General features: G+C 34.9%; 1 protein-coding gene across 1 annotated transcript in view; it reads left to right on the plus strand.

Annotated features, from left to right (window-relative positions):
- Positions 1-23,825, plus strand: part of LOC121738583 (laminin subunit alpha) — a 36,337-nt gene that overhangs the window by 6,307 nt on the left and 6,205 nt on the right. Inside the window, exons 2-46 of the mRNA XM_042130743.1 lie at positions 282-428; positions 2,764-2,891; positions 3,453-3,561; positions 3,797-3,967; positions 4,200-4,416; positions 4,850-5,059; positions 5,233-5,426; positions 5,518-5,593; positions 5,704-5,841; positions 5,935-6,046; positions 6,227-6,402; positions 6,823-6,999; positions 7,865-7,987; positions 8,145-8,303; positions 8,852-9,105; positions 9,194-9,330; positions 9,454-9,592; positions 9,673-9,861; positions 9,939-10,298; positions 10,377-10,529; positions 10,612-10,786; positions 11,351-11,511; positions 11,606-11,765; positions 11,898-12,131; positions 12,282-12,444; positions 12,631-12,793; positions 13,396-13,518; positions 13,685-13,862; positions 14,490-14,793; positions 14,884-15,112; positions 15,240-15,367; positions 16,345-16,469; positions 19,683-19,856; positions 19,962-20,160; positions 20,240-20,319; positions 20,388-20,496; positions 20,725-20,839; positions 20,929-21,090; positions 21,200-21,419; positions 21,735-21,844; positions 21,929-22,050; positions 22,246-22,519; positions 22,609-22,770; positions 22,851-23,038; positions 23,557-23,753. Of these exons, the coding sequence (XP_041986677.1) occupies positions 282-428; positions 2,764-2,891; positions 3,453-3,561; positions 3,797-3,967; positions 4,200-4,416; positions 4,850-5,059; positions 5,233-5,426; positions 5,518-5,593; positions 5,704-5,841; positions 5,935-6,046; positions 6,227-6,402; positions 6,823-6,999; positions 7,865-7,987; positions 8,145-8,303; positions 8,852-9,105; positions 9,194-9,330; positions 9,454-9,592; positions 9,673-9,861; positions 9,939-10,298; positions 10,377-10,529; positions 10,612-10,786; positions 11,351-11,511; positions 11,606-11,765; positions 11,898-12,131; positions 12,282-12,444; positions 12,631-12,793; positions 13,396-13,518; positions 13,685-13,862; positions 14,490-14,793; positions 14,884-15,112; positions 15,240-15,367; positions 16,345-16,469; positions 19,683-19,856; positions 19,962-20,160; positions 20,240-20,319; positions 20,388-20,496; positions 20,725-20,839; positions 20,929-21,090; positions 21,200-21,419; positions 21,735-21,844; positions 21,929-22,050; positions 22,246-22,519; positions 22,609-22,770; positions 22,851-23,038; positions 23,557-23,753 (7,624 nt within the window). The remainder of the gene's footprint in view (positions 1-281; positions 429-2,763; positions 2,892-3,452; positions 3,562-3,796; positions 3,968-4,199; positions 4,417-4,849; positions 5,060-5,232; positions 5,427-5,517; positions 5,594-5,703; positions 5,842-5,934; positions 6,047-6,226; positions 6,403-6,822; positions 7,000-7,864; positions 7,988-8,144; positions 8,304-8,851; positions 9,106-9,193; positions 9,331-9,453; positions 9,593-9,672; positions 9,862-9,938; positions 10,299-10,376; positions 10,530-10,611; positions 10,787-11,350; positions 11,512-11,605; positions 11,766-11,897; positions 12,132-12,281; positions 12,445-12,630; positions 12,794-13,395; positions 13,519-13,684; positions 13,863-14,489; positions 14,794-14,883; positions 15,113-15,239; positions 15,368-16,344; positions 16,470-19,682; positions 19,857-19,961; positions 20,161-20,239; positions 20,320-20,387; positions 20,497-20,724; positions 20,840-20,928; positions 21,091-21,199; positions 21,420-21,734; positions 21,845-21,928; positions 22,051-22,245; positions 22,520-22,608; positions 22,771-22,850; positions 23,039-23,556; positions 23,754-23,825) is intronic.

The raw sequence follows: 23,825 nt of genomic DNA on the forward strand, positions 1-23,825 counted from the left end.
GTGTTTCTTTTTGTTTAACAATATAATATTTGATATGAATAAACCTTTGAATGATTTTTTTTTAATTTGTAATTAATAAAATTATAATTTCATCTTAATTTATAAAATTATAGTTTAAGTATTACTTATTAAAAAAACAGAAATATGCCTGAATAAGTACATCATAATATTGATCATTAAAACATTATTTACATTATTTGTAAAAAAATAGTCTTACGTTTTACATTTTACATTTTCACACTTCTGTTATGTTAATAAAATATTACTTATTTATATTTTAGGTTTGCGATATCTGCGACGCAACAAGCGAATCCAAGAAGCACCCTCCGGAATATGCCGTGGATGGCATGGAGACCTGGTGGCAAAGTCCGCCTTTATCCAGGGGGATGAAGTACAACGAAGTTAATCTGACGATCGATCTTGGCCAAGTAAGTTTTATATTATAAGAAAACAACTAAGTATCTGATATTAATGGTAGAGACGATCAATACTTTGATTGTTCAAACTTCAAGATAGGAATACAAAACAGAATTTAATACGACATATTACTTTAAAGGTAAAAGGTAGTGCATCGTATTAAATTAGTATTTGTACTAGTACTTCACTTTAATTGAAAACTTGGAATTTCAACTAAAAAGGCCAAAACAGTAGCAGATACGATTCCTATGAACACTAGTGTGTTTACATGAGCACACGACAATCGCGAAAGGCCGAGTTAGTTTCATTCCCCGACTATACTAGGACTGTGCCCGAAATAATCCCAAACCCGCAAAGTGCATCGACCCGGTCTCCGCCACACTGGAACTAGTAGACATAAAATAATTATAGATCTCCCATTATCAGGGCCGGATCAAGAGTTTAGGGGGCCCTGGGCTAATACTACTTAGAATAACACCTAGAGTCAGTTCGAAGAACCAACACCTGTATGAATGGCAAATCCATTTATGGTAGGATTCGCAGGGCTGCCCTCACGATCTGTTTGATTTAATAAAATTATGGATTATTTGGCATTAGAATTTATTTTTGGTCTTCACTTAGCTGGAACCCCTTGAACTCGCGGGGCTCTGGACTGAGGCCCAAAAAGCCCTAATGTAGATCCGGCCCTGCCCATTACAAAGCTATTTAACATCAAAACGACTTTCGTGCTTCCATGGACCATGGCAGTGTTTGTCTTCGCTACCAGGAATAGTTTATGGCAATTTTTCAGGTACCAAGTTAAGAATAAAATTAACTTAAAAACTCTGAAAAGGACGGAAAAAGTAATACGATAAGACGATAAAAAATATAATATTATAACCACCAAGGTTTGAATCGTGTGTTCCTAAATAGCATTAGTATAATCAGAATCATTTGCTAATATTTTATTACCTACTCCTAGATCCGTCAGTTATAAACAACACCCACTCTGAACTCTGCTAAGCGAAGTGCTACTTGATATTATGTTTGTTGCTGATGCAGTTGTTTTATCTGTTGCTATTCATGCAAAATATTTACACACATGTGCTATGAGCATATTTATAATATTAAGAATGTTGTTATATATTTACATACTTCATCCAACTTTTTGTTTAGTTTCCATGACAAAATAGCGGTGGTCAATAATATTTTCTCACCTCCGGGTAAACGTTAACTTCTTCCCGCTGCGCTTACCGATGTTGCCGTTTTCCGCCTCCGTCGATGAGAAAAACAGTATACGCACCATGGGCAGTAAATAAGAAAGCCTCAGATCACAATATGTTTGTTGATTTCCTGCCCTAGGTGCGTAGTGCACTATTTCTATGGGCAAGCGATTACTCAAATTGTTTTATAGCTGCAATGAAAAAAAGGTTGTTTTTCTTTGAAGTTTTTTTTTATTTATTTTTGCTTTGCGACTTTTATTTATTCTTGCATATTTACTCATGTTTATTAATTAACAATGGATGTGATTTAGACACGGATTAAATTATTTCTAAAAATCTAACTTGTTTAATAATTAAGGCTCTGCGACATGATATCCACTGTGTAGCTATTCCAAAAAATATATTTTATTTATTTTGCCCATTTTAATGACAGGATTTTCAAAAATTATGTTTAGTGAGACTGAATAAGTACTTATGTAATTATTTTAATTAATATTTTAAAAAATATTAACTTTTTAAAGTTGTTATTAAAGTTGAGTAATCATGAGATGATTCCGAGTTCGGCCGATGATAATAAGTTTTTTTTAATCTCGCACCCATTGAATTATTGTGTGTTGCTAAGCGAAGACAGGACAGAGTGGGTGTTGTCTGTTGATAGCGTTCGAATACTTACTATAAACAGATTCCGCGAAAAATGACGAAAGCGCGAGATCATCATTAATTGGATATACTTACATCCATCATGTTGGAGCATAGGGAACGTCATAAGTGATAATTGGAACTAGTATTTTAAGTATTACAGCCTAAGGCCTAAACTATTCCAAAGCATGAATATGAGCTATCGAAATCTATAAAATAATAAAAGAATCTATAAAATTATAAACTAATAAATACAATTTTATGTACATAATTATTATGAAAGGATCTTCTAAAATATATAGATATACTTTTCTCAAAAACTTTCGAAAAAAAGGCATTATTATACATAGTTACAACGAAAGGGTTCTCGAAAGTAGATAATTATAATAATTTAAATAAAGTTATAAAAGCAGTCAAAGCTATGAATAGATAGTAAATTATTAAATTATGTTTATAACTTAAAAAATAAACTTTACAATATTTTTAATCATACAATTGTTTCTAGGAATTTCATGTTGCATACGTTTTTATGCGGATGGGCAATTCACCGCGTCCAGGTTTGTGGGCGCTGGAGAAATCTACAGATTACGGCAAGACTTACAAACCGTGGCAATTCTTCTCTGATTCACCTCAGTAAGTACAATACAATGTTATGGCCGGTTTAAATTATTTCAATACAGCAATCAAATTCAGTGCTAGAATACTGGATTGGAGTAATGGAAACCTGCCGTTAAAGCCTTGATCACACCTACCGAGTAGAGTGGAGAGACAGTGCTCTCGAGCAATTTGAATGGCCGAGAGCACTGACTCGCCATATGCACACACGCCCTAAGGGAATACATATTCTGGTCGACGGATAATGCAAAATTTCAAAAAAGTTCTAACGTTACTTTACACTCGCGTAAGAGCTTGATCTAGTTTCAAAGGGTCGATGTAGAGATAATAAGGGTTTCATGCACATGTGAGATACACCGTATTTTTTTATTATTTTACTACTTTATGGTGACAGGACTTTACCAATATAATATATGTATTTTTAATTTTTTAAATTTTTTCTGAGGTTTCCTGCAAAATTGAATAGGTCATGTTCGTTGTTACAATCTTCATCTTCGAAATGTTACATAGCTTCTGTGATATTTGCTTGGAATGAGCTCTTTGTCTTACAAAACGTGATATTATCAATATTATTTTTAGGGACTGTGAGCGGTATTTCGGAAAAGAAAGTTTACAGCCGATAACACGAGATGACTCGGTCATATGTAGTACTGAATACTCCAAGATTGTCCCCCTAGAAGGTGGTGAGGTAATATTAATACATATTCATCAATTATTATATTATGTAACTTTTGAAGATGTGCATATGTAATTTATACTATAATAATATAAGAAATTATGGTCCAGAAAACAATTTTTATACTTTTAAATGTCGTTTGCGTATTTTGTGACCGGCCTCGTAGTTTGGATCCTATAAAATGCCTCAAATTACCAAAAAGATCCTTTACTTGTCTTTTGAACATGTACTTATTTCTTCTTCTTAGATTCCAATTTCCCTGTTGAACTATCGTCCTTCTTCGAACAAATACTTCAACTCGTCAGTGTTACAAGAATGGACTAGAGCTACCAATGTGAGGCTGGTATTCTTAAGAACGAAGAACTTATTGGGACATTTAATGTCTGTGGCGAGGCAAGACCCTACAGTGACGAGACGAGTAAGATAAATTTTACTGCATATTTTGTTACTAACACAAACTGTTCTTCCAAAGAAAGTAACGTTACCAGAAGAAATAAAATTTCTGACATAAAATTAATTGAAGCTACAAATAAGAAATCAGCAGAAGAATACAATTTTCAACTAGTTATTTAATAAATTCAATATTTTGTCAAAATTCCTTAGTGATGCATGAAACTTGAAGGGTTTTATAATAATTTGTTTATTTTCAGTACTACTATAGTATAAAGGACATAAGTATCGGAGGCCGGTGCATGTGTAACGGTCACGCTGATACTTGCGATCCTGCAGAACCTGAAAGCGATAGCAGCATCCTGGTTTGTAGATGCCAACACAATACTTGTGGACCCCAATGTGCCGCATGTTGTCCAGGATATGAACAGAAAAAGTGGAGAATATCTCAGAATTGGGACAGATTCGCCTGTGAACGTAAGTATTCTTCGACATGGGTCGAAGCCTATGCGTAAAAAGACCGTTGAAATTGAGCTAATAGTTTGACAATGTACAAGATTACCAGTAACTACAACAAACATAGGAAACCAGATTGACTGTACCGGTAAGATTCAATAAAAAAATAACAGCGCATTCCTCAAATATCGGTGAGACGATGCCAAAGACTAGTGGCAAGGGTAATGTAATCATAAGGAACAATATGAATGATAATCCGTATTTCTCGAGACCAAGACTATTACCTAGTGGGTGTAGACGTTTAGTTCTTGTTATATTGCAAAGCTCTTCTGCTCTCAGTAAGATAACGGATTGAAAAAATTGACACCAAAATAACTCCAGTAGTAAAGTAAGTATATAATATTTTTATGTAAAAACACAAAATAACCAATTTAATTTTAACGTATCCTTGCAGCCTGTAACTGTCATAATCATTCAACGGAATGTGTATATGATGCCGAAACTGATGAGAAGCATCTGAGTTTGGATATATACGGGCGTTACGAAGGAGGTGGTATTTGCCAAAACTGCCAACACAATACAGAGGGGATCAATTGTAACAAATGCAAACCAACGTTTTACCGTCCGTATGGCAAAAGATGGGATGAATTAGACGTGTGCCAACGTAAGTAGATATATTATTTTTAATTATTTAAAATCTGCAAAACATCATAAGACATAATATTCAATCAAAGAAATCCTAAGACATAAGTAAAGGGAAATTGAGTAAGTAATAAAAATATAAATAGAAATACTTTATTTAAAAAGACGACTCTACACAATATTATTTCATTTCAGCTTGCAACTGTGATTTGCACTATTCTACTGGGAACTGCGCTGAAGAAACCGGTCGATGCGAATGCCGCGTGGAATTCAACCCACCAAATTGTGACTCTTGCGCTTACGGCTACTTCGACTATCCCAACTGTAAACCTTGCATCTGTAACTTGAACGGTACCGAGGGCGAATTCTGTACTCCTACCGATGGAATGGTAACAACTAAAATTACCTTTACATAAATAATTATCTAACTTTGATTAATTACTTATGATTTATTTCAAACATTTATTACTAACTTTGTAGTGTCCTTGCAAATACAATTACGCTGGAAAATCTTGTGAAATTTGTGCTGATGGTTACTACTCTCCTGAATGCAAAAGTAAGTTTTTCAACATCTTTTTATAACAGTGGATAAAACTTTCGTTTTCATTGAAATTAAAAGTTTGTCCGAAGGAATAAAAATTGTCTGATAAGAAACTGTTTTTCCAGATTGTGAATGTAATTCTGTTGGATCTGTATCACAAGTATGTGACAAAACTAGCGGCAATTGTACATGCAAGAGCAAATACAGCGGACGTACTTGTAACCAATGTGAAGCTGGATACTTCAACTACCCAACATGCAAGCGTGAGTATTTTCTAAGAAGGTTTTATTTCTAATTTACAATCATTTAAAAATAATATATTCATTAAAAATGTTACCATGTTGTTTTTTTTTCAGACTGCAACTGTGATACAAGCGGCACCCAACCTAGCATTTGCGATGATGTAACAGGACAGTGTATCTGTAAACCTGGCTTTGGTGGTATGCGGTGCGACCAGTGTATTTCAGGGTAGGTTTCTAGTCAAAACCATAAAAATAAAACATGATAACAGGAAACACCAGCTAAAAAGTTATATTGTTGAAGTTTACAAGAGATATATTATAATACTAATAAATAATACCCATATTTTGACGGAACGAAGTGCGAGTTATAAGTAATACCACAATCTAAAAAATCCTTCTCTTCCAGTTATTACATGGAAGTTCGAGGCCGAGACAGGTCATGTGTTCCCTGCAACTGTACCACAACTGGATCGACATCTACTAGCTGTTCAGCTGACGGCAAATGTAACTGCTTAGTCAACTTCGGTGGCAAACAATGTGAACAATGCTCTCCTGGCTACTATAAATACCCCGAGTGCTTGCGTAAGTAAAATAAATATAAGTAAATGTGTAAGTTGTGTAACATGTATAAGCGCAATAATGCATAAAAAAGTGTGATGGTGGATTAAGGTTTTTTGTTCTTTATGTACTATCGTCATTCGGTCGGATCATGTCAATTCAATGTTAATTGTGATCTGTCGGCTGGGTTTGACTTATCGCGACCAAACTACGTAGGTATCTGCCTAGGAATCAACTTCTCTGATAGTACATACTTTTTATAATATACTAGCTGTCCCGGTGAACTTCGTGTCACTTAAAAACCTTCCCTGGACTTCTACGAATATTTTAAGACTAAAATTAGCCCAATCCGTTCAGCCGTTCTCGAGTTTTGCTCTTAGCAACACATTCAGCGACTCATTTTTATATTATAGATTATTAAAATATATTTTATATTTGTTATAGCATGTTATTGCGATGAATCCGGTACCATTGGCTCAACTTGTGACGATAACGGCCAGTGTCACTGCAAGCCTAATTTCGACGGAGTCAAATGCGACAAGTGCAAAGAACAATTTTATAACTTCCCAGCTTGTGAAGAATGCAATTGTGATCCACGCGGTGTCAGAGCTTCATTTGCAGGTATATTACTTTTAAATAAAAGGTTGAAAGAATCCCGAAAGTATTTAATGTTACTTAACTTCTCAGGTGTGCTAAATAGCTATTGTTATTACCTCGCGTCTTTTGCTAAGTATCCTACATTCAGATTTTCCGCCAAACATTTTCAAAGCATTAGGTTTGTATATCTAATATTGTTCTAGTTTGGCTTTAATTTTTGAAGTGAAAACTTCTTTAGCGGCGTTGAGCACTTTTGTGGGATGGGTAAAAACTGTGAAACTCGCGTCAGATTCTCGTTCTGATCGAAAACCGTAAGACGGTTGGAGAGAAGTGTTGTAACATCGAAATCGATTAATCGAACAATCGATTGTTTTTTTTTCGATTGTCGATATTTTTAATCGATTGTATCTAAGGGTTTCGATTACTTAATTAAAAAAATGAGATTTTTTTTTAAATCGATTTTCATAAATACTGGGTTAAAAATTTAATCGATTGTAAGGGTTTCGATTACTTAATTAAAAAAATAGATTTTTTTAATCGATTTTCATTAAAAATGGGTTAAAATTTAATCGATTGTAAGGGTTTCGATTAATTAAAAAATCGATTTTTTAAAAATCGATTTTCATAAAAAATGGGTTAAAAAAATAATGCATAAGTTAATAATCAAGTTTTCACTTCTGCCGGCACTCCCGGAGTGCAACCCGTCTTTTTTTTTTCTCAAGAAAAAAGCAAACAGGAGGAAGATTATGATAATTCAGTCTAATAGAACAAAAATAGAAAACACTACTTGGCTGCTTTAGATAACTACAATTATTCCCATCACAAAAAATCCACATCACAAAGCACGAATAGTGAAAGAATCTTCACAATGTTTGTTGTTTATTTGCAGGCTGCGGCTCAGTACCGGCCGGAGAGCTATGCCAATGTAAAGACAGAGTTCAAGGCCGTATCTGTAATGATTGTAGAGAGCTCTTCTGGAATTTACAAGAATACAACCCACATGGATGTGAAGGTTTATTTAAATTTTTGTTATATATTATTTAAGAATAGCTGTTATAAATGAAAATATTTTTATAATATAGAATAGAAAATATTATCTTGGTGTCGAAAGTGATTTCTTAGCTAAGTGACAATTTTTATGCACAACAATAAAAATTAATCTGTTTCAGAATGTAACTGTAATTTGCCCGGCACTCTTGGTGGTCTTGGGGCGTGTAATACCAAAAGTGGTCAATGTACTTGCAAAATGAACGTTGGCCAGAGGCAATGTGATCAATGCGAAGACGGTTTTTATAAACTTCAAAGTCACAACCTATTCGGATGCACAGGTTTGTTGTAGATACTTAAGAGCTCTCCTGACTCTAAAAATCAAACATCGTCCTTCTCTCTTCACACTCACGCCCGTCTTTCATATGCCAGGTGAAAAAGGACGGCGCGGAATCATCGCCGAGTTAGTTTTACTTGAATAAAAGACGAACTATAATGATTATGAAAAAAGTGTTTTGAGCAAATTTAGGTTTTATCAATACCTTTTTAGATATTAAAAAATATTAAAGAAAAGACAGCAAACTTCGAAGATCCAAGCAAAAATGTGTCTAACACAAGGTTTTTTGTAAAAAAGAAACTATCGAGCATTTTTTGAATAATCGTGTTTTCGTCTTGAGCATTTAATCTTTATGAACTGAAGTTACTTGTGTCAAAAAATCAGTTTTCTAGACCTTACACATTTTGAGATCTAGGTTAAAGTATGTAGTCAAGTTAGGGTCATATGCGCTCTTAATTTCAAAATTTATATCTATCTACTTACATTTAAAATTGAAATGAGCAAATTCGAAAAACGAAACTCACGTTGATGTATTTTAAATGAATTTTATAGCCTGTGACTGTGATATCGGTGGTTCAATCGACAATAACTGCGACAAGAACACCGGACAATGCCGCTGCCACTCAAGAGTAGAAGGCAGACGATGTGACAGGCCTATTCCGGCTCACTACTTCCCAACATTACATCAGTTCCAATACGAAGTTGAAGAGGGACTGACTCAATCAGGACCAGTTAGATACAGAAATTCTGAAGAAGTTTTTCCTGGTTATTCATGGAAAGGCTACGTTGTATTCTCTTTGCTTCAGGTAAATTTCCAAAATTTAATAACTTTCCTTAATTTTGGTTCCTTATTTAAATAACTGAAATTGTAATTATCATAATATTTTGTTTCAGAATGAAGTTATTAATGTTGTCAATATTATTAAATCATCGTTATATCGCATGGTCTTGAAATACGCTAATCCCTTGAAAGATCCCATAACGGCGACCATTATTATCACACCAGAAAGCATAACAGACACACAACAGAGGTAATTAATTACATAAAAGTAAAAAATACAGAAATATATTTAGAATAAAGTAAATGTTAGTTTCCTCGTGAATTTTTAACCCTATTGAAAAAGTCTTAAACACATTCATATAACATATTGCAGATTCAACGTCCATCTGAGACCGACCGTTCAGCCACAACTCATAACTGTCCTACTCGACAAAGGGAATGCACCTGCTCCATTTGTGATGAATGCCGGAAATTGGACTGTAACTATTATGACGACAAAGGAAGTGATGATTGTAAGTGCTTCATTTACTTTCTAACTTAAAGTATTTTCAACAAATTCTTGTGTACAATTTTAACTTAACTTTATTTTTAGGACTATTTCGTACTCATACCAGAAGCATATTACGAAGCAACCGTTTTAACAAAGGTTGTTGACAAGCCATGTATAATAGGAGAAAAGAAACTCTGTAGACACTTTGCTTATCCGAGTCTCAACGGGAAACCTTATTCAGATATCACAAGTATTGTTACTCCTATCAATGAGTTTATTGATGATCCAGAGGTAAATTAGTTTATTTCATAATCTTTTAATATTTATGATAAACATCGTATTTTATTAACTAAATATTTGATTTACAGCAGCTAGAAGCATATTCGGCAGAGGCCAACAGCATACCCTTGCTCAATAGCAATCAAAATGAACTTGAGTACAACATGAAAATTGATCCAAGTGGCCCATATATACTAGTGATCGAATATGTAACACCAGTAAATAAAACTGCCTTGACTATTAGTGAAGCTTCAAGTGGCCATTATGACCTTACACCTAAAGGGATAGTTACGATACGTTTCCAGTCTGGAGATGGGCCAGAGATATATGCATTGGCAAATCTAAACGATTGTCCATACACATCACCCTGCAGACAAGTCATTGTAGATGACATATCAAAGATATTCGTTTTCAACGTACAAGATCCTAATAACGTTGTACATTTAGAAGTAAGTAATTAGGACATTTTAAAAATTAATACAAACTTTTTATCAAATACTAATAATTCGTTTTTTTTTTCTTCTTAGGCTGATATAGGTACATTAGCGGGCATAAAATCAATTGTGGCAATTCCAGAATCTGAATGGCATCTTGACAACATAACTCCACGTCCATATTGCTTAAACCGTGATGGACGATGCAGTCCCGCTATATTTTCAAAAGCGGTGAATTCTAAAAAGGTAGACCTATCCTACTTATTTAATATTGTAATTTAATTATATTCAATTTCAAACTTAATATCATGTTATGATTAATTCGTAGGTTGAGGTAGAGTCGGGAGTAGGAGGCGATAGAGAAACAAGACCACCGATTCTAGATAATTCAACAGTTGTGGTTTACCTGCCGCCTCAACCAGATACGATAAAAATAGAGTCAAAAGTACCAGCGCCCGGTGAATATGTCGTTATCCTACACTATTATCAACCTGATCATCCGGGTAAGTGCAGGAAGTTAATTAAAAGCTCGTTTATTTTTAATTTTATCGATATCAAAAAACATCATTTGATATTATACAACTACGCGACATTATGAACATCCATTGGTCCCAACGTGTTCGAAACACGGAAGTTCTACGACGAGCTAATGTCAGCGGTATAGAGGCATATCTAATGAAACGGCAATTGAAGTGGTGCGGCCATCTCTCTCGTATGCCTAACACTGCTGTGGCCAAGCGCGTCTTTTATTCTGAACTTAGTAATGGCAAGCGAAAACAAGGCGGCCAATTACTGCGGTACAAAGACGTGCTTATGCGCCACATGAAGAAGTCACAATGGGAGACAATGGCTCCGTGTGTACCGTGAGCACTGAGGTGTCAGAGTATGAGAAAGCGCGTGTGGCCGAGCTAGATGCTAAACGCGACGCGCTCAAGGCTCGACTTGCGCTCAATGTTCTCGCACGTTTACCTCAGTCACCTGCGAGCACACGAACGACGCTTGCAATAGTCGTAGACCCAAAGTCGCTGTGGGCTATATATATATATATAATTATTGTACCTTTACAGAAAGCTACCTCGACTTCGAATTGAACGCCGATGGCCAACAATTTGAATCCAGTGTGCCTATTGAATACTGCCCATCTAACTCAGGATGTAGAGTCCTTTTAAAGCAAAGTGATGGAAATAGAAATTTCCCTATTACAGAAAACGTTACAATTACCTTCAAAGTAAGATTTAATTTTGTTAATACATATATATGTATTATTTTGTATTTGAAATATTTTTGACAATCTACGGAAATAACATGCAATTTTCTTATAGGGCGAGAGAAGCAACGGTGTATGGCTTGATTATATACTTATAGTGGATAGAGTTGACTATGTAGATTCTGTTTTAAAAGAATCAAATATGGTCGACTACACACGGGAATTTATTGAGCAATGTGCAACAAATCACTATTCCATTGCCTCTAATACCACAGGTAATATAAACAACTCTGCTTTAACAAAACCTATTTAGTAATAATTCCTTTCTACCTTAAACATTGTAAGTAAATTGTAGAAATTGAAAATATATTTTTCGACAATATATATATATTTTTTTTATCTTCTAGGATTTTGCCGTGATGCGATGTTTTCAATTACGAGCGAATATAATAGCGGAGCTTTAAGTTGTTTCTGCGACTTCCTGGGCTCTACGGAGCTAGAGTGTAACACATTTGGCGGACAATGTCCTTGCAAATCCAACGTTATTGGGCGCACCTGCAGCGCCTGCAGAACTGGGTATTATGGATTCCCTGAGTGTAAGCCCTGTCACTGCCCGTCAACGGCAATCTGTGACGACTATGGTAAGTTTATTTTAATATTCCAGAATTAGATATTTATTATTAAAATTAAATTGATTTAGGAGGAAAATGCAAAACTGAGCTAAAAGTAGTTTTACAATTACACTATCATCAACACCTAGATTTCAAAATTTATTTACATTTTTATTACAGGTCAATGTATATGCCCAAAGAATGTAGAAGGTGATAATTGCGACCGTTGTAAGCCATACACATTTAATTTCGACGTGCAGCGCGGGTGTGATGACTGTAATTGTAATCCTTTGGGTGTTATTGACAATCAACTACAATGTGAAGCCGATAGTGGAAATTGCGCGTGAGTTTTTTTATATAATTTTATGTTCAAAGCAACATTTATATTTCATATTTTAATTGCATATCAATTGCATGAACGAGTAGAGTCAAACATAAAATCCATCAAAGGGAACAATAGGCAGAAAAGAATTACAGTTTTTGCTTGCAACTTGTAAGTCTCCTGTATTTTATATGTATTATTTTCCAGATGCAAGGAAAATGTTATAGGTCGTACATGTGATCATTGCGTGCCCGGTTTTTATGCATTCCCAGAATGTGTCAGATGCTCCTGTGACGTCGAAGGAACAACCGAAGATGTTTGTGACCAAAACACAGCACAGTGCTATTGTAAGAAGCACGTTCGAGGGCAGGTAAAATTACAAGAATGTTTTTTTTTTTTTTATGAAAGAAGGGGGCAAACGAGCAAACGGGTCACCTGATGGAAAGCAACTTCCGTCGCCCATGGACACTCGCAGCATCAGAAGAGCTGCAGGTGCGTTGCCAGCCTTTTAAGAGGGAATAGGGTAGGGTAGGGATGGGAAGGGAAAGGAATAGGGGAGGATAGGAAAGGGAATTGAGCCTCCGGTAAACTCACTCACTCAGCGAAACACAGCGCAAGCGCTGTTTCACGCCGGTTTTCTGTGAGAACGTGGTATTTCTCCGGTCGAGCCGGCCCATTCGTGCCGAAGCATGGCTCTCCCACGTATGTTGTGTTTCTAATAAAAATTAAAGCATATAGAAATAAACTGAATATTTCTAACTGAAGTTAAGGAAACAAAACAAACCAAACAAAACCATGCAGAATCTTTGTGGGTAGGCCATGCAACGTAACAATAGAATCACTGAATCGATAATAGAAACGGTTACAGAATTAACAGATAAAACGTTTTCATCATCAATCCAAGAAAAATTAAAGCTTTTTTTATATAGTCGATTACGTTGTACTTTTTCTCATAAAATTAAATTTTCACAGGCTTGTGACACTTGCAAGGATGAATATTTCAATTTACAAGAAGATAACCCAGAAGGTTGCACAAAATGTTTCTGTTTCGGAAAGACAACAAGATGTACAAGCTCATATTCGTCGTGGGTAGAGGTAAAATTATTAATTATTTCAACAATTACAATATGTATTTGCATTTATATCTTCTTTTTATGAGCTCTTTAGTATATTAAACCCTTTAAGTTTCTGTCTACTAATAATTGGCAACCCTGTTTACACAATTTTTAGAAGTCTTGACTTAATAAAAAATTTTTTTTAGATCAATGGCATGAGTGACTGGTATTTGGTTAATATTATATCAAACAAAACGCTTAACATTTTCCCGTTAACCATTTCTCCCACTGTACTCAATGAATCAGTTATTGGAGCTGAATTAGCAGGCAACGACGAGGAAGGCCAGAAAGTCGTATATTTTGGAGCACCTGACTATTACTTGGGTAAGTTGCAGGTCATCTCAGGCCTAATGAATGTAGATAAAAATTTCGTTAAAACCGTTTTGGAGGACTTCGCGCATATACACTGTGACAAGAGAATTTCATACATTAGATTAAGCCCCAATTTCACCAACGTCTGTTAGTGTTAACAGCTTGTTAAAATGTCATGTCTTCTCTTTCATTCATAAGAAAAACGAAAGAGGTAACGTGATACTAATTCGAGCGTTGACTTTAACGGTCGTTGGTGAAATTGGGGCTAAATTAAATAATGACGATATTCATAGACATATACCTTAAATATTTGATTTTTTTTAGCATTTGTTGATATAGCGGCAACAGAAATACATAATTTATGAAAATTTCGACTCTCTAGCCTTCACCGTTCTTGAGATACAGCCTGGAGACGGACAGACGGACAGACGGACATCGAAGTCAGTAGTAATAGGGTCCCGTTTTTACCCTTTGAGTACGGAACCCTAAAAACCGGTCAAGTGCGTGTCGGGTCACGCGCAATGTCCCTATATAAATAAAGTCCTAATTAGGACGACTAAAAACACGCTATAACTATTATTATTAATTTAATTTAAAACAAAAAGTCATTTTTAACACAAACTTTTTTTACTATAACAGGAAAACGTCTAACATCATACGGTGGTTACCTTTCGTACTACATATTTTACACAACTCATGACAATGGTCACGCTATCGCAGCTGCAGATGTTATATTAGGCGGTCCTACCGGATACATAGTACATACCAGCATTGAACAACCACCATCTAGAGAAGAATGGTACCATCGAGTTCGATTTTCTGAAGACGAGTTTACACACCTCGATGGTTCACCTGTTACGAGAGATCAGTTTATGAATATGCTAGTGAATGTTACCAGCATATTTATAAGAGCTACTTACTGGCACGAGGCTGTTACCACAAGGTTTGTTATTTTTAGTTCTCATTTTATGTATGAAAACTGCACCACCACACAATTATTTTTCTAAATTTATTTTCTAACACTAATTTCTAGATTAACTGCGGTTATCTTGGACATTGCTGTAGATGAATACATAGAAGGAGCAAAAAGAGCCCTATCTGTTGAAGAATGTCAGTGTCCAAAAGCATATAAAGGACTTTCTTGTGAGCAGTGCGCAGAAGGATACTATAGGTTAAGCTCAGGACCCCACGCTGGACTTTGCGTCCCTTGTCAATGTAATGGTCATTCCAGAGGATGCGATGTTAACACCGGGATTTGTTTGGTAAAATTGTGTTGGATTTTTTATAAAACATTCTTATTGAGATGTAAAGTTAAACCGATGAACATGTTTAAGATAATATAATATTAAATTATTTTGTTTCACGAACAATCGACATGCTATTTTACAGGAATGTACAGATAACACAATGGGAGATCACTGTGAGCACTGCATAGAGGGATATCACGGCAATGCTACTATTGGAACGCCAAAGGATTGCTTGATTTGTGCGTGTCCCGTACCATACGCTTCAAACAAGTGAGTATTGTAAATTGTACTCGTAACGGGGTGCCATCGCAATTCTATCTTATGGGGCCGGGTACCATCGAAATAATACATACGTAATACTAAAATAATTTTCTCATACGAAAATATTTAACATGTTCGAGTTATTTTTCAGCTTAAAATAGTAATTACGGTCTAGGTTCCTGCGCAAAAATTTACTACTAAATATTTAAAGGCCCCATTCGACCAAACTTGAAGTTACACGAGTATAACTATCATGAGAATAATTTTACTCCTTTAATTTACTCTAGGGTATTATCGTTTGCATTTTACCAAGTTACTCAAAGAGTATGAAATAAAATGTCAATTATAGTTCACAATGACACCGACCGTGACAGTTGAACCCTGTTGTGCAACTATTCTCAGTTTAATATTTACTCGACCAATATAGCCCGTGTAAATATTTACTCCCGTGTATAATTACACGGGAGTAAATATTTACACGAAGAGAATTAGAATGAGGTAATCCTCATTCTTGGATTAGAAGTTGGAAAAACGCAAAACCAGCTTACTCTTAGATTAGGAGACAGTTATACTCGAGTAAAATTTTACTCCAGTTTGGTCGAATCCGCCCTAAAAAATATTTTTTGTTTAAATATTTTGTAGTAAATTTATTACTAAATATTTAAACACTAAAAATATATAAATAAATAGTAAATTTATTAATGACAAAATATTTAAACTCAAAAAAATATTTTTAGTATTTAAATATTTTGTACTAAATTTTTACAGGAACCTAGGTAGTTACTATTTTAAGCTGAAAAATAACTCAAACATGTTAAATATTTTCGTGTGAGAAAATGATTTTTGTATTACGTATGTATGTGAATTTCGATGGTACCCAGGCTCTTAATATTTTACAAGTATTACAATATTATATCACAATATATCACTGATATTATTATTTTCAATCGACTGCAAATATTTTTATGTTTTTATTCCACTTTTAGTTTCGCCATAGGATGCAATCTAAGCGAAAATGGATCTTTAATATCTTGTATGTGTAAGCCTGGTTATGGTGGGCCGCGTTGTGAATTTTGTGCTGCGGGATACTACGGCGTTCCGGAGGAAATAGGTAAAGTAATTTATTAATTATTATGGCATTATAAATAGACCTGGATCCCAGAAGGATAAGACATAACTTACTCTCTGATGGATGAAACCATAGGTTATTAGTAGTGCCTCGTGTACTTAGAATACCTGCGAATTTGTGTAGCTCTAAGTGTGACACCTGGTCAGGTACCAGGAACCAAAGTGGACTAAAAATGAGTCTTACTTACTTATTTTCAAATGGCTAATATTTATATATAATTTGTAGATTATTGTTCTGAACTAGTATCATGTAGTGTAAGACACTTTTCAATGACCAAAACTATTGCCAGACGTTTTAAAAATAACTTTGTTGCTATTTTTTTTCAAAGGCATTATTTTTATTTTATAAATTAATATAACACCTTAGAAAACAATACGATATTGCAAGAATTTTTTTGCTACAGCTGTTGCCCGCGTCTTTGTCCGTGTCAGCATACTGCATAGTATAATAACAAAGATGGACAATTTTCCCCTGTTTCCTCACCCAAAGGGTAAAAACGGGACTCGATAACAAAGATATTTTAGCCTGTCCATCTGTCTGTCTGTCCATATCCAGACTGTACCTCCCCGTGTGAGTATTTTTGGTCATATACCTAGTCAAGTGCCTACCTGTTAGACCCAGATCCCAGAGCGATAAGACAACTTACTATCACAATATGGATAAAACCTTAGGTTCTCAGTAGTACATAAGTGCTTAGAATACCTTCGAATTTGTGAAGCTCTACATGGAGCTATACTCACTCTCACTCACTCACTCATAATGTGTAAAAATGTCTGTCTGTTTGTAACCTCTTCACGCACAAACCGCTTAACCAATTTTGCTGAAATTTGGTACGGAAATACTTTACTTTTCAGGAAATGTAAAGTATATACTTTTATCCCGAAATTTTGCGAAATGAAGTTACGGGTGTTATCTCTAAATTAATAAATATTTAAGTAAATTTATATAAAAGTAAAGCTATTTGGAGCTATTTCGTTTTATGAGGCATTTTATTTTTTGTAGAAAAGATATCAGATAAAATAATATATTATTTTACTATGATTATAATAATTAACTGCAAGTATTTGTCTGTTATTTATTCATCGTAATCATCAACAAAATAATTTTAATTTTCATCGTTTATCCAATCACGACCCAATCACGACACTGCCTGTTTCAGTCATCATCCTTGTCGTCATCAGCTAAGGCAAGGTTTCTCAAAGTGAGGTTCGCGAACCCCTAGGGGTTCGCTATTCGACGGCAGGGGACTCGCGACAAGATTCACGTAATATTGGCTTGATAACTAGCAGGCAGGCACGCGCGGCACTCTTTTGGCACTTTATGTGTTCTCATTAATTAGTAAGGGGTTCGCTGTTACCTGGAAATTGTAACAGGGGTTCGTGGGTCCGAAAGTTTGAAAACCCTGAGCTAAGGTAACACCGCGTTAAAGTAAAAAACCGTGTTGGATACGTTTTAGATTGCTTGTTTTGTATTGCGGCTGGGCCGGTCTCTCATAGTGAACAAGCAATGGAACAGCAAAAAATGGAAAGGGCGTAAGTGACAAAATGTTTTTTGTCGCGTAATTTAAAAACTATAAATACATTTCATATAAGCTATGGTCAAATTAAAGTGTATGCTTGAACCAATACAATATGTAAAAATTTTGGAAGCTTTAATCACTCTCCTCTGTTGGCAAAATAGGAATCCCTTTTTTTTACAGAGGTCTTTTTGATTGATTATTCTGTGTTATAAAAGTTGGCCAATCGTGGTAATTCAAAGACAAAGACATGATGATTATTCAATGCCAATGAACTTTAATTTCTTAGCTTTAGTCATTGCTGAGAAAAATCGATATCGCTACAGCCTACATCCAAATTATCAAGGTGTTTTTCTTTGTAATATTTTGTACTTTAGTAAGTACAAAATATTACAAAGAAAATTTGTTTCTTACAAGTAAAGTAGTAAAGTACCTAGTAGCCTAGTGGCTACTAGGTACTAGGTAGGCACTTGACTAGGTATATGACCAAAAAATACTCAATTGTATCCATACATTAAGAGGATTCCACACCGCCCTTTTTTCCATACAAACGTTGTCCCCTGTTTCCTCCCTGGATAATGCTAGTAGAGTTATAATTTTTTTCCTGAATATCTACGGCCACTAATACAATGTCCCTATGTTTTCTTTTTTTTCATAATTTAATTATTAAATAAGATATGAACGTTCAAAAACCCAAAAAAATGGCCAGATTTTCCACTGTGTTCAAACGTCCAGAAAACAGATTTGGCTAGATTATACAAAAAAAGCAAAACATAGGAACACAGTTCAGGCCTTTCTTTAATCTTTAATGAAAAAAGTACTTAAATCGGTTAAGTTTTGGAGAAGGAATCAGGGGACAACGAATCGTTGATTTTCTGGATTTTCTGCAGTTGTCTCTATCGCGTTCTGCGGTATAGGCTTGAGGTAAGGGAGACAGCTATAGATATTACACGTACTTTTTTTTCATTTCTCTAGCCGCTGTTGTATCCTCTTAATAATATTCACTACATGTTAGAAAGGGGAGGTACAGTCTGGATATGGACAGACAGACAGACGGACAGACTGAAATATCTTTGTTATCGGGTCCCGTTTTTACCCTTTGGGTAAGGAAACAGGGGAAAATTGTCCATCTTTGTTATTATACTATGCAGTATGCTGACACGGACAAAGTCGCGGGCAACAGCTAGTAGAAAATAAATTCTTGCAATATCGTATTGTTTTCTAAGGTGTTATATTAATTTATAAAATAAAAATAATGCCTTTGAAAAAAATATAGCAACAAAGTTATTTTTAAAACGTCTGGCAATAGTTTTGGTCATTGAAAAGTGTCTTACACTACATGATACTAGTTCAGAACAATAATCTACAAATTATATATAAATATTAGCCATTTGAAAATAAGTAAAGTAAGACTCATTTTAAGTCCACTTTGGTTACTGGTACCTGACCAGGTTTCACACTTAGAGCTACACAAATTCGCAGGTATTCTAAGTACACGAGGCACTACTAATAACCTATGCTTTCATCCATCAGAGAGTAAGTTATGTCTTATCCTTCTGGGATCCAGGTCTAAAAGGTTTACAAGTAGCAGTATAACGGATATAGGAGTATTTTTAATCAAGTTTCTATATTTCGTTAAGAAAGCAGAGGTCACTTATCAATAATTGCATTTATTTTAGGCGATTATTGCAAGCCGTGCAACTGTTCCGGAAATATAAATGCTGACGATCCTAGCTCATGTGACAGTATAACAGGAGATTGCCTTAAGTGTGTCAACAATACATCTGGAATAGCATGCAACCTCTGCGCTCCAGGCTTTTACGGTGACGCTGTGTTCTCCAAAAATTGCACAGGTAATAATACCATGATATAAAATGTTCAACTCCGTTATTTACATTTTTTTAAATTCAAGAACTCGATTCCACAAATCTTTTAAATACTTTTTATCTCGTCATCAGCTTGTATTTGTGATGAGTATGGTATGGAGCGTTGTGACCCCACGACTGGTACTTGCATTTGCCGACCTGGTGTCATCGGTGAGAGCTGCGATCGGTGCGCGCCTGACCACTGGGGTTTAAGCTCTGGCCAAGGTTGTACGCCTTGCAATTGTGGTATTGCGTCAAATTCATCACAATGTGACGAAGTTGGACAGTGCAGGTATGAATTTCGTTATAAGTGTCATAGCATAGGACGATACATTTTTCAAGTCACTTACTTTGAATTTTTTTCTTTATAGATGTGCCATAGGTGTAACCGGAAAACACTGTGATCAATGTGCTGCTGGTTATTGGAATTACACAAAATCCGGATGTAGCCGTAAGTAAATTAAATAAACAAAAGATAGAAATAAAAAAAAAACCTTAAACATGACGACTTTGTTACAGATTGTAACTGCAAGAGTGGATATTCCGTTGGGTTTAGGTGTAATGAAACTGGGCAATGTGAATGCCTGCCGGGCGTCATTGGAGAAAAATGTGACCGGTGTCCTGATAGGTAATGTCCAACACATATTCTTCTAATCTATAATATAAAAATGAGTCACTGAATGTGTTGCTAAGCGCAAAACTCGAGAACGGCTGAACGGATTGGGCTAATTTTAGTCTTAAAATATTCGTAGAAGTCCAGGGAAGGTTTTTAAGTGACACGAAGTTCACCGGGACAGCTAGTTATTAAGAAAATGGTTGCTAAGTTATTTTACATAATTTTTTTACCGTTTTACAGATGGGTTCTTATCCCACAAGAGGGTTGTCTTGAATGTGATTCATGTACAGATGCATTATTATTTTCCGTGGAAGATTTAAGCTACCTCTTAGCAAATGAAACATTGGAATTTAAGGTATTATTAATATTGATGATACATTTTCATTTGGTCTTAAAAAGATTTTAAATTGAATACTTGTGATTAAATCATACAATCGTGTACAGGATAAGGCGGACTCATTCTTTACAACGCAGCGGTTAAATTATATATCTAATCAAACTGAAGCTCTGAAACCAAAAATTGCTGAATTACAAGGCGTCGACCTTGATACAGTCACATCGGCAGTGAAAGGTTTAGAAACCAGTGCGAAAAATTTACTGCGATCGGTAAGTAATTTTGTATATTAAATATATAAATAAAATATGAAGATCGGTAGCCACATTACTTAGAAAAACTATTATGTATCATCTAATAAATTGCACTTTCTTGTGGCAGGCCGAATTTGCAGCTACGGACAGTGATAAGCAAATTTTAAGAGCAGCTGAGTTGACTGCCGATGCAGATAAAGTCCTCGCCTCTGTTAGAGAGAATAGCGAAAAGGCAAAGGATTTAGTCGAACATATAGCTGAACTAGCTACAGGACTTGAACTTAGTCAACAACCAAAAGTGGATAGCGCATTAACAGAAGCTATGCAAATCAAAAATGATATCAAAGGTATAGTGATTACTTAATATCTAGAAACGATAGCTATACGGGTAAAGGAATCGAGCAACATTATAAAGCTATACATATAACATCGACAGGCATGATTATTCCTGCCGATGTTTTTTGCTGTTATATTTAACAGCAGAGCCATTATTGTAAACTTAAAATCAACTGACTGAAAATCGAGGTCGCAATTGACGAAAGAAATGAGTTTCGTCCGCCTTTGATGCTGTTTGATATTAAAAGCGATTCTATTAATAAATAATATATTTTAATTATATTAGGACTACTATTTGATTTAGTCTTACTTTAATTTAATTTTAGCAAAGAGTCTACAGCCGCAGGAAGAAAATGCGTTAAATGCAGTGACAAATGCATCCAAGCAAATAGAAAGAATGAATGTTTTTGTGCAACCTGTCAATGAACAAGGAAAGGTATTTAAAAATATTTATTTCTAGGTTTTCATTTTTACTATTCTTATCATCATTCTGATTACTAAATAATATTATGTTATACAGAAATTTGAGAAAATATCTAACGATACTCGAGAACTCAAGAAAAAATTGGATGAAATGTTAGAATACACTGACTTGGCACAACGTGTGGCGTCAGACGCTGAAAAACTCAACGAGAAAAACAGGTGATATGATACAAATATATATGAACATTCATTTAAGATTGCCTACAAAAAAAGGTTTACTAATTTTGGAGGTCCAAAGTTATCTCAGACTGGATGACCAGTCATTTAGATATTACATTTTCAATTTAATACTGCAATTGTTTTAAGTTACATTTGTTCTCCGTTAGGCATTATATTTTATTCTTTTATTTTCAGAAAATCTAAATTTGGTACAAAGGTTCTCTCTGTAACCAAGTTAAATGGAGCTGCAATGAAAGATCTTATTGACGCTGCTATGGACATTAATAATGCCACATTCTATACACTAGTTGTAGATGGGATAGTTAAAAATTCTTCTAAAAATTTAGACAATATTACTAAGATAAATGACGAGATGAAAGCCACATTAGACAGATTCCAAGATGAAATGCCTGAGTTAACAAATTTGACTGATGTGGCGTTGCATCATTCGCGAAATCTGAGAGATAGAGTAAGTTTTTCATTTTTATCATAGCACAATAGTAATATTTTGTTAGCTTTATTTAATACTAGTGATTAAGTAAATAATTCTTTTTTTAGGCTGACAGCTTAAGAGCACTAGCTGAAAGAGAGAACAATAACACAAGGACCCAACATGCTTATAGTGCTGCATCTGCCTATTCGTCAATCGTTCAAGAAATTGGTGATGCTAAAAAAGCGTGTGATGATGCGGAGGAACCTATTGTAAATGCAACGAACATTGTGAGTGAACATCAGTGAGAAAGCAGCTAAAATCAATTGTTAGTAGATTTAAATGTTATTTTAACAACTTTATTTTTCAGAAAAATGACCTGAATGGCAGAGTAGGGCCTTCGCGTGATAGGTCAATTTCTCTTTCCGCCACTGCGTCTAAAGCCCTAGGTACAGTAGAAGAAAAACTAAGACCTAATCTTACATTAGCAGAGGCTGCCCTAAAGAACGCATCGTCTACTCTAAGTTACGCTGACGACGAAAATAATGCTATTAAACTGTGAGTATCAAAATTAACTATAACGCGTTTACTTAAGCGGGCGACTAACCCAAAAAATTAAACATCGTCCTTCTCTCTCCACACTCACGCCCGCCTGTCTTTCATATGCCAGGTGAAAAAGGACGACGCGGATTCATTGCCAAATTAGTTTTTTCTCAATTACTCGATAAATATACAACATTTGAAAAATCCGCTAGGTCGATCTGTCAATGATAGAATATATTATACAATGTGTTAAAATATTAACTTAGTTCGATGCACGGTTATGGCAATAAATGAAAAGTTCGTAAAAATTAGATGCATCTTTGTGATTTTTTTCTATCGAGAAAATTTTAAGATATCGTGTTTTTGCTCAGATCGAATTCTCGGAAATATAATGTAGTATCTAATTTTAGAAAATGAAACAATTCGGGGCTTATTTTCAAGTATAAAAATGAATTATAAAATCGACACTGTAGGGTTAGTCGCCTCCTTAAAGAAATACTGTATACATTTGATTGTCGATAATTGGATTTTAGGTCCCTCCCTTCGCCACCTCCTGTTAATCTAGATGACGAGATTGAAAAGGCAAATAGAGTTACCAAAATGGTAAAAGCTACCAAGGATATTATGTCTGGTCTAGGAGGCGATTTAACTGCGAGTAAAGATTGGGCTCAGTCTTTACCAAAACTTGCTGATGATGCTCAGAAAATGACGTCTAATATAGAGAACTTAAGTAAGCATATTTAATATACTGTAAAAACTCTTCTTTTAATATAAAACATAAATCAAAGTATTGCTTAAAGTA

Source organism: Aricia agestis, chromosome Z (genome assembly GCF_905147365.1).
Source record: "Aricia agestis chromosome Z, ilAriAges1.1, whole genome shotgun sequence".
NCBI lineage: Eukaryota > Metazoa > Arthropoda > Insecta > Lepidoptera > Lycaenidae > Aricia > Aricia agestis.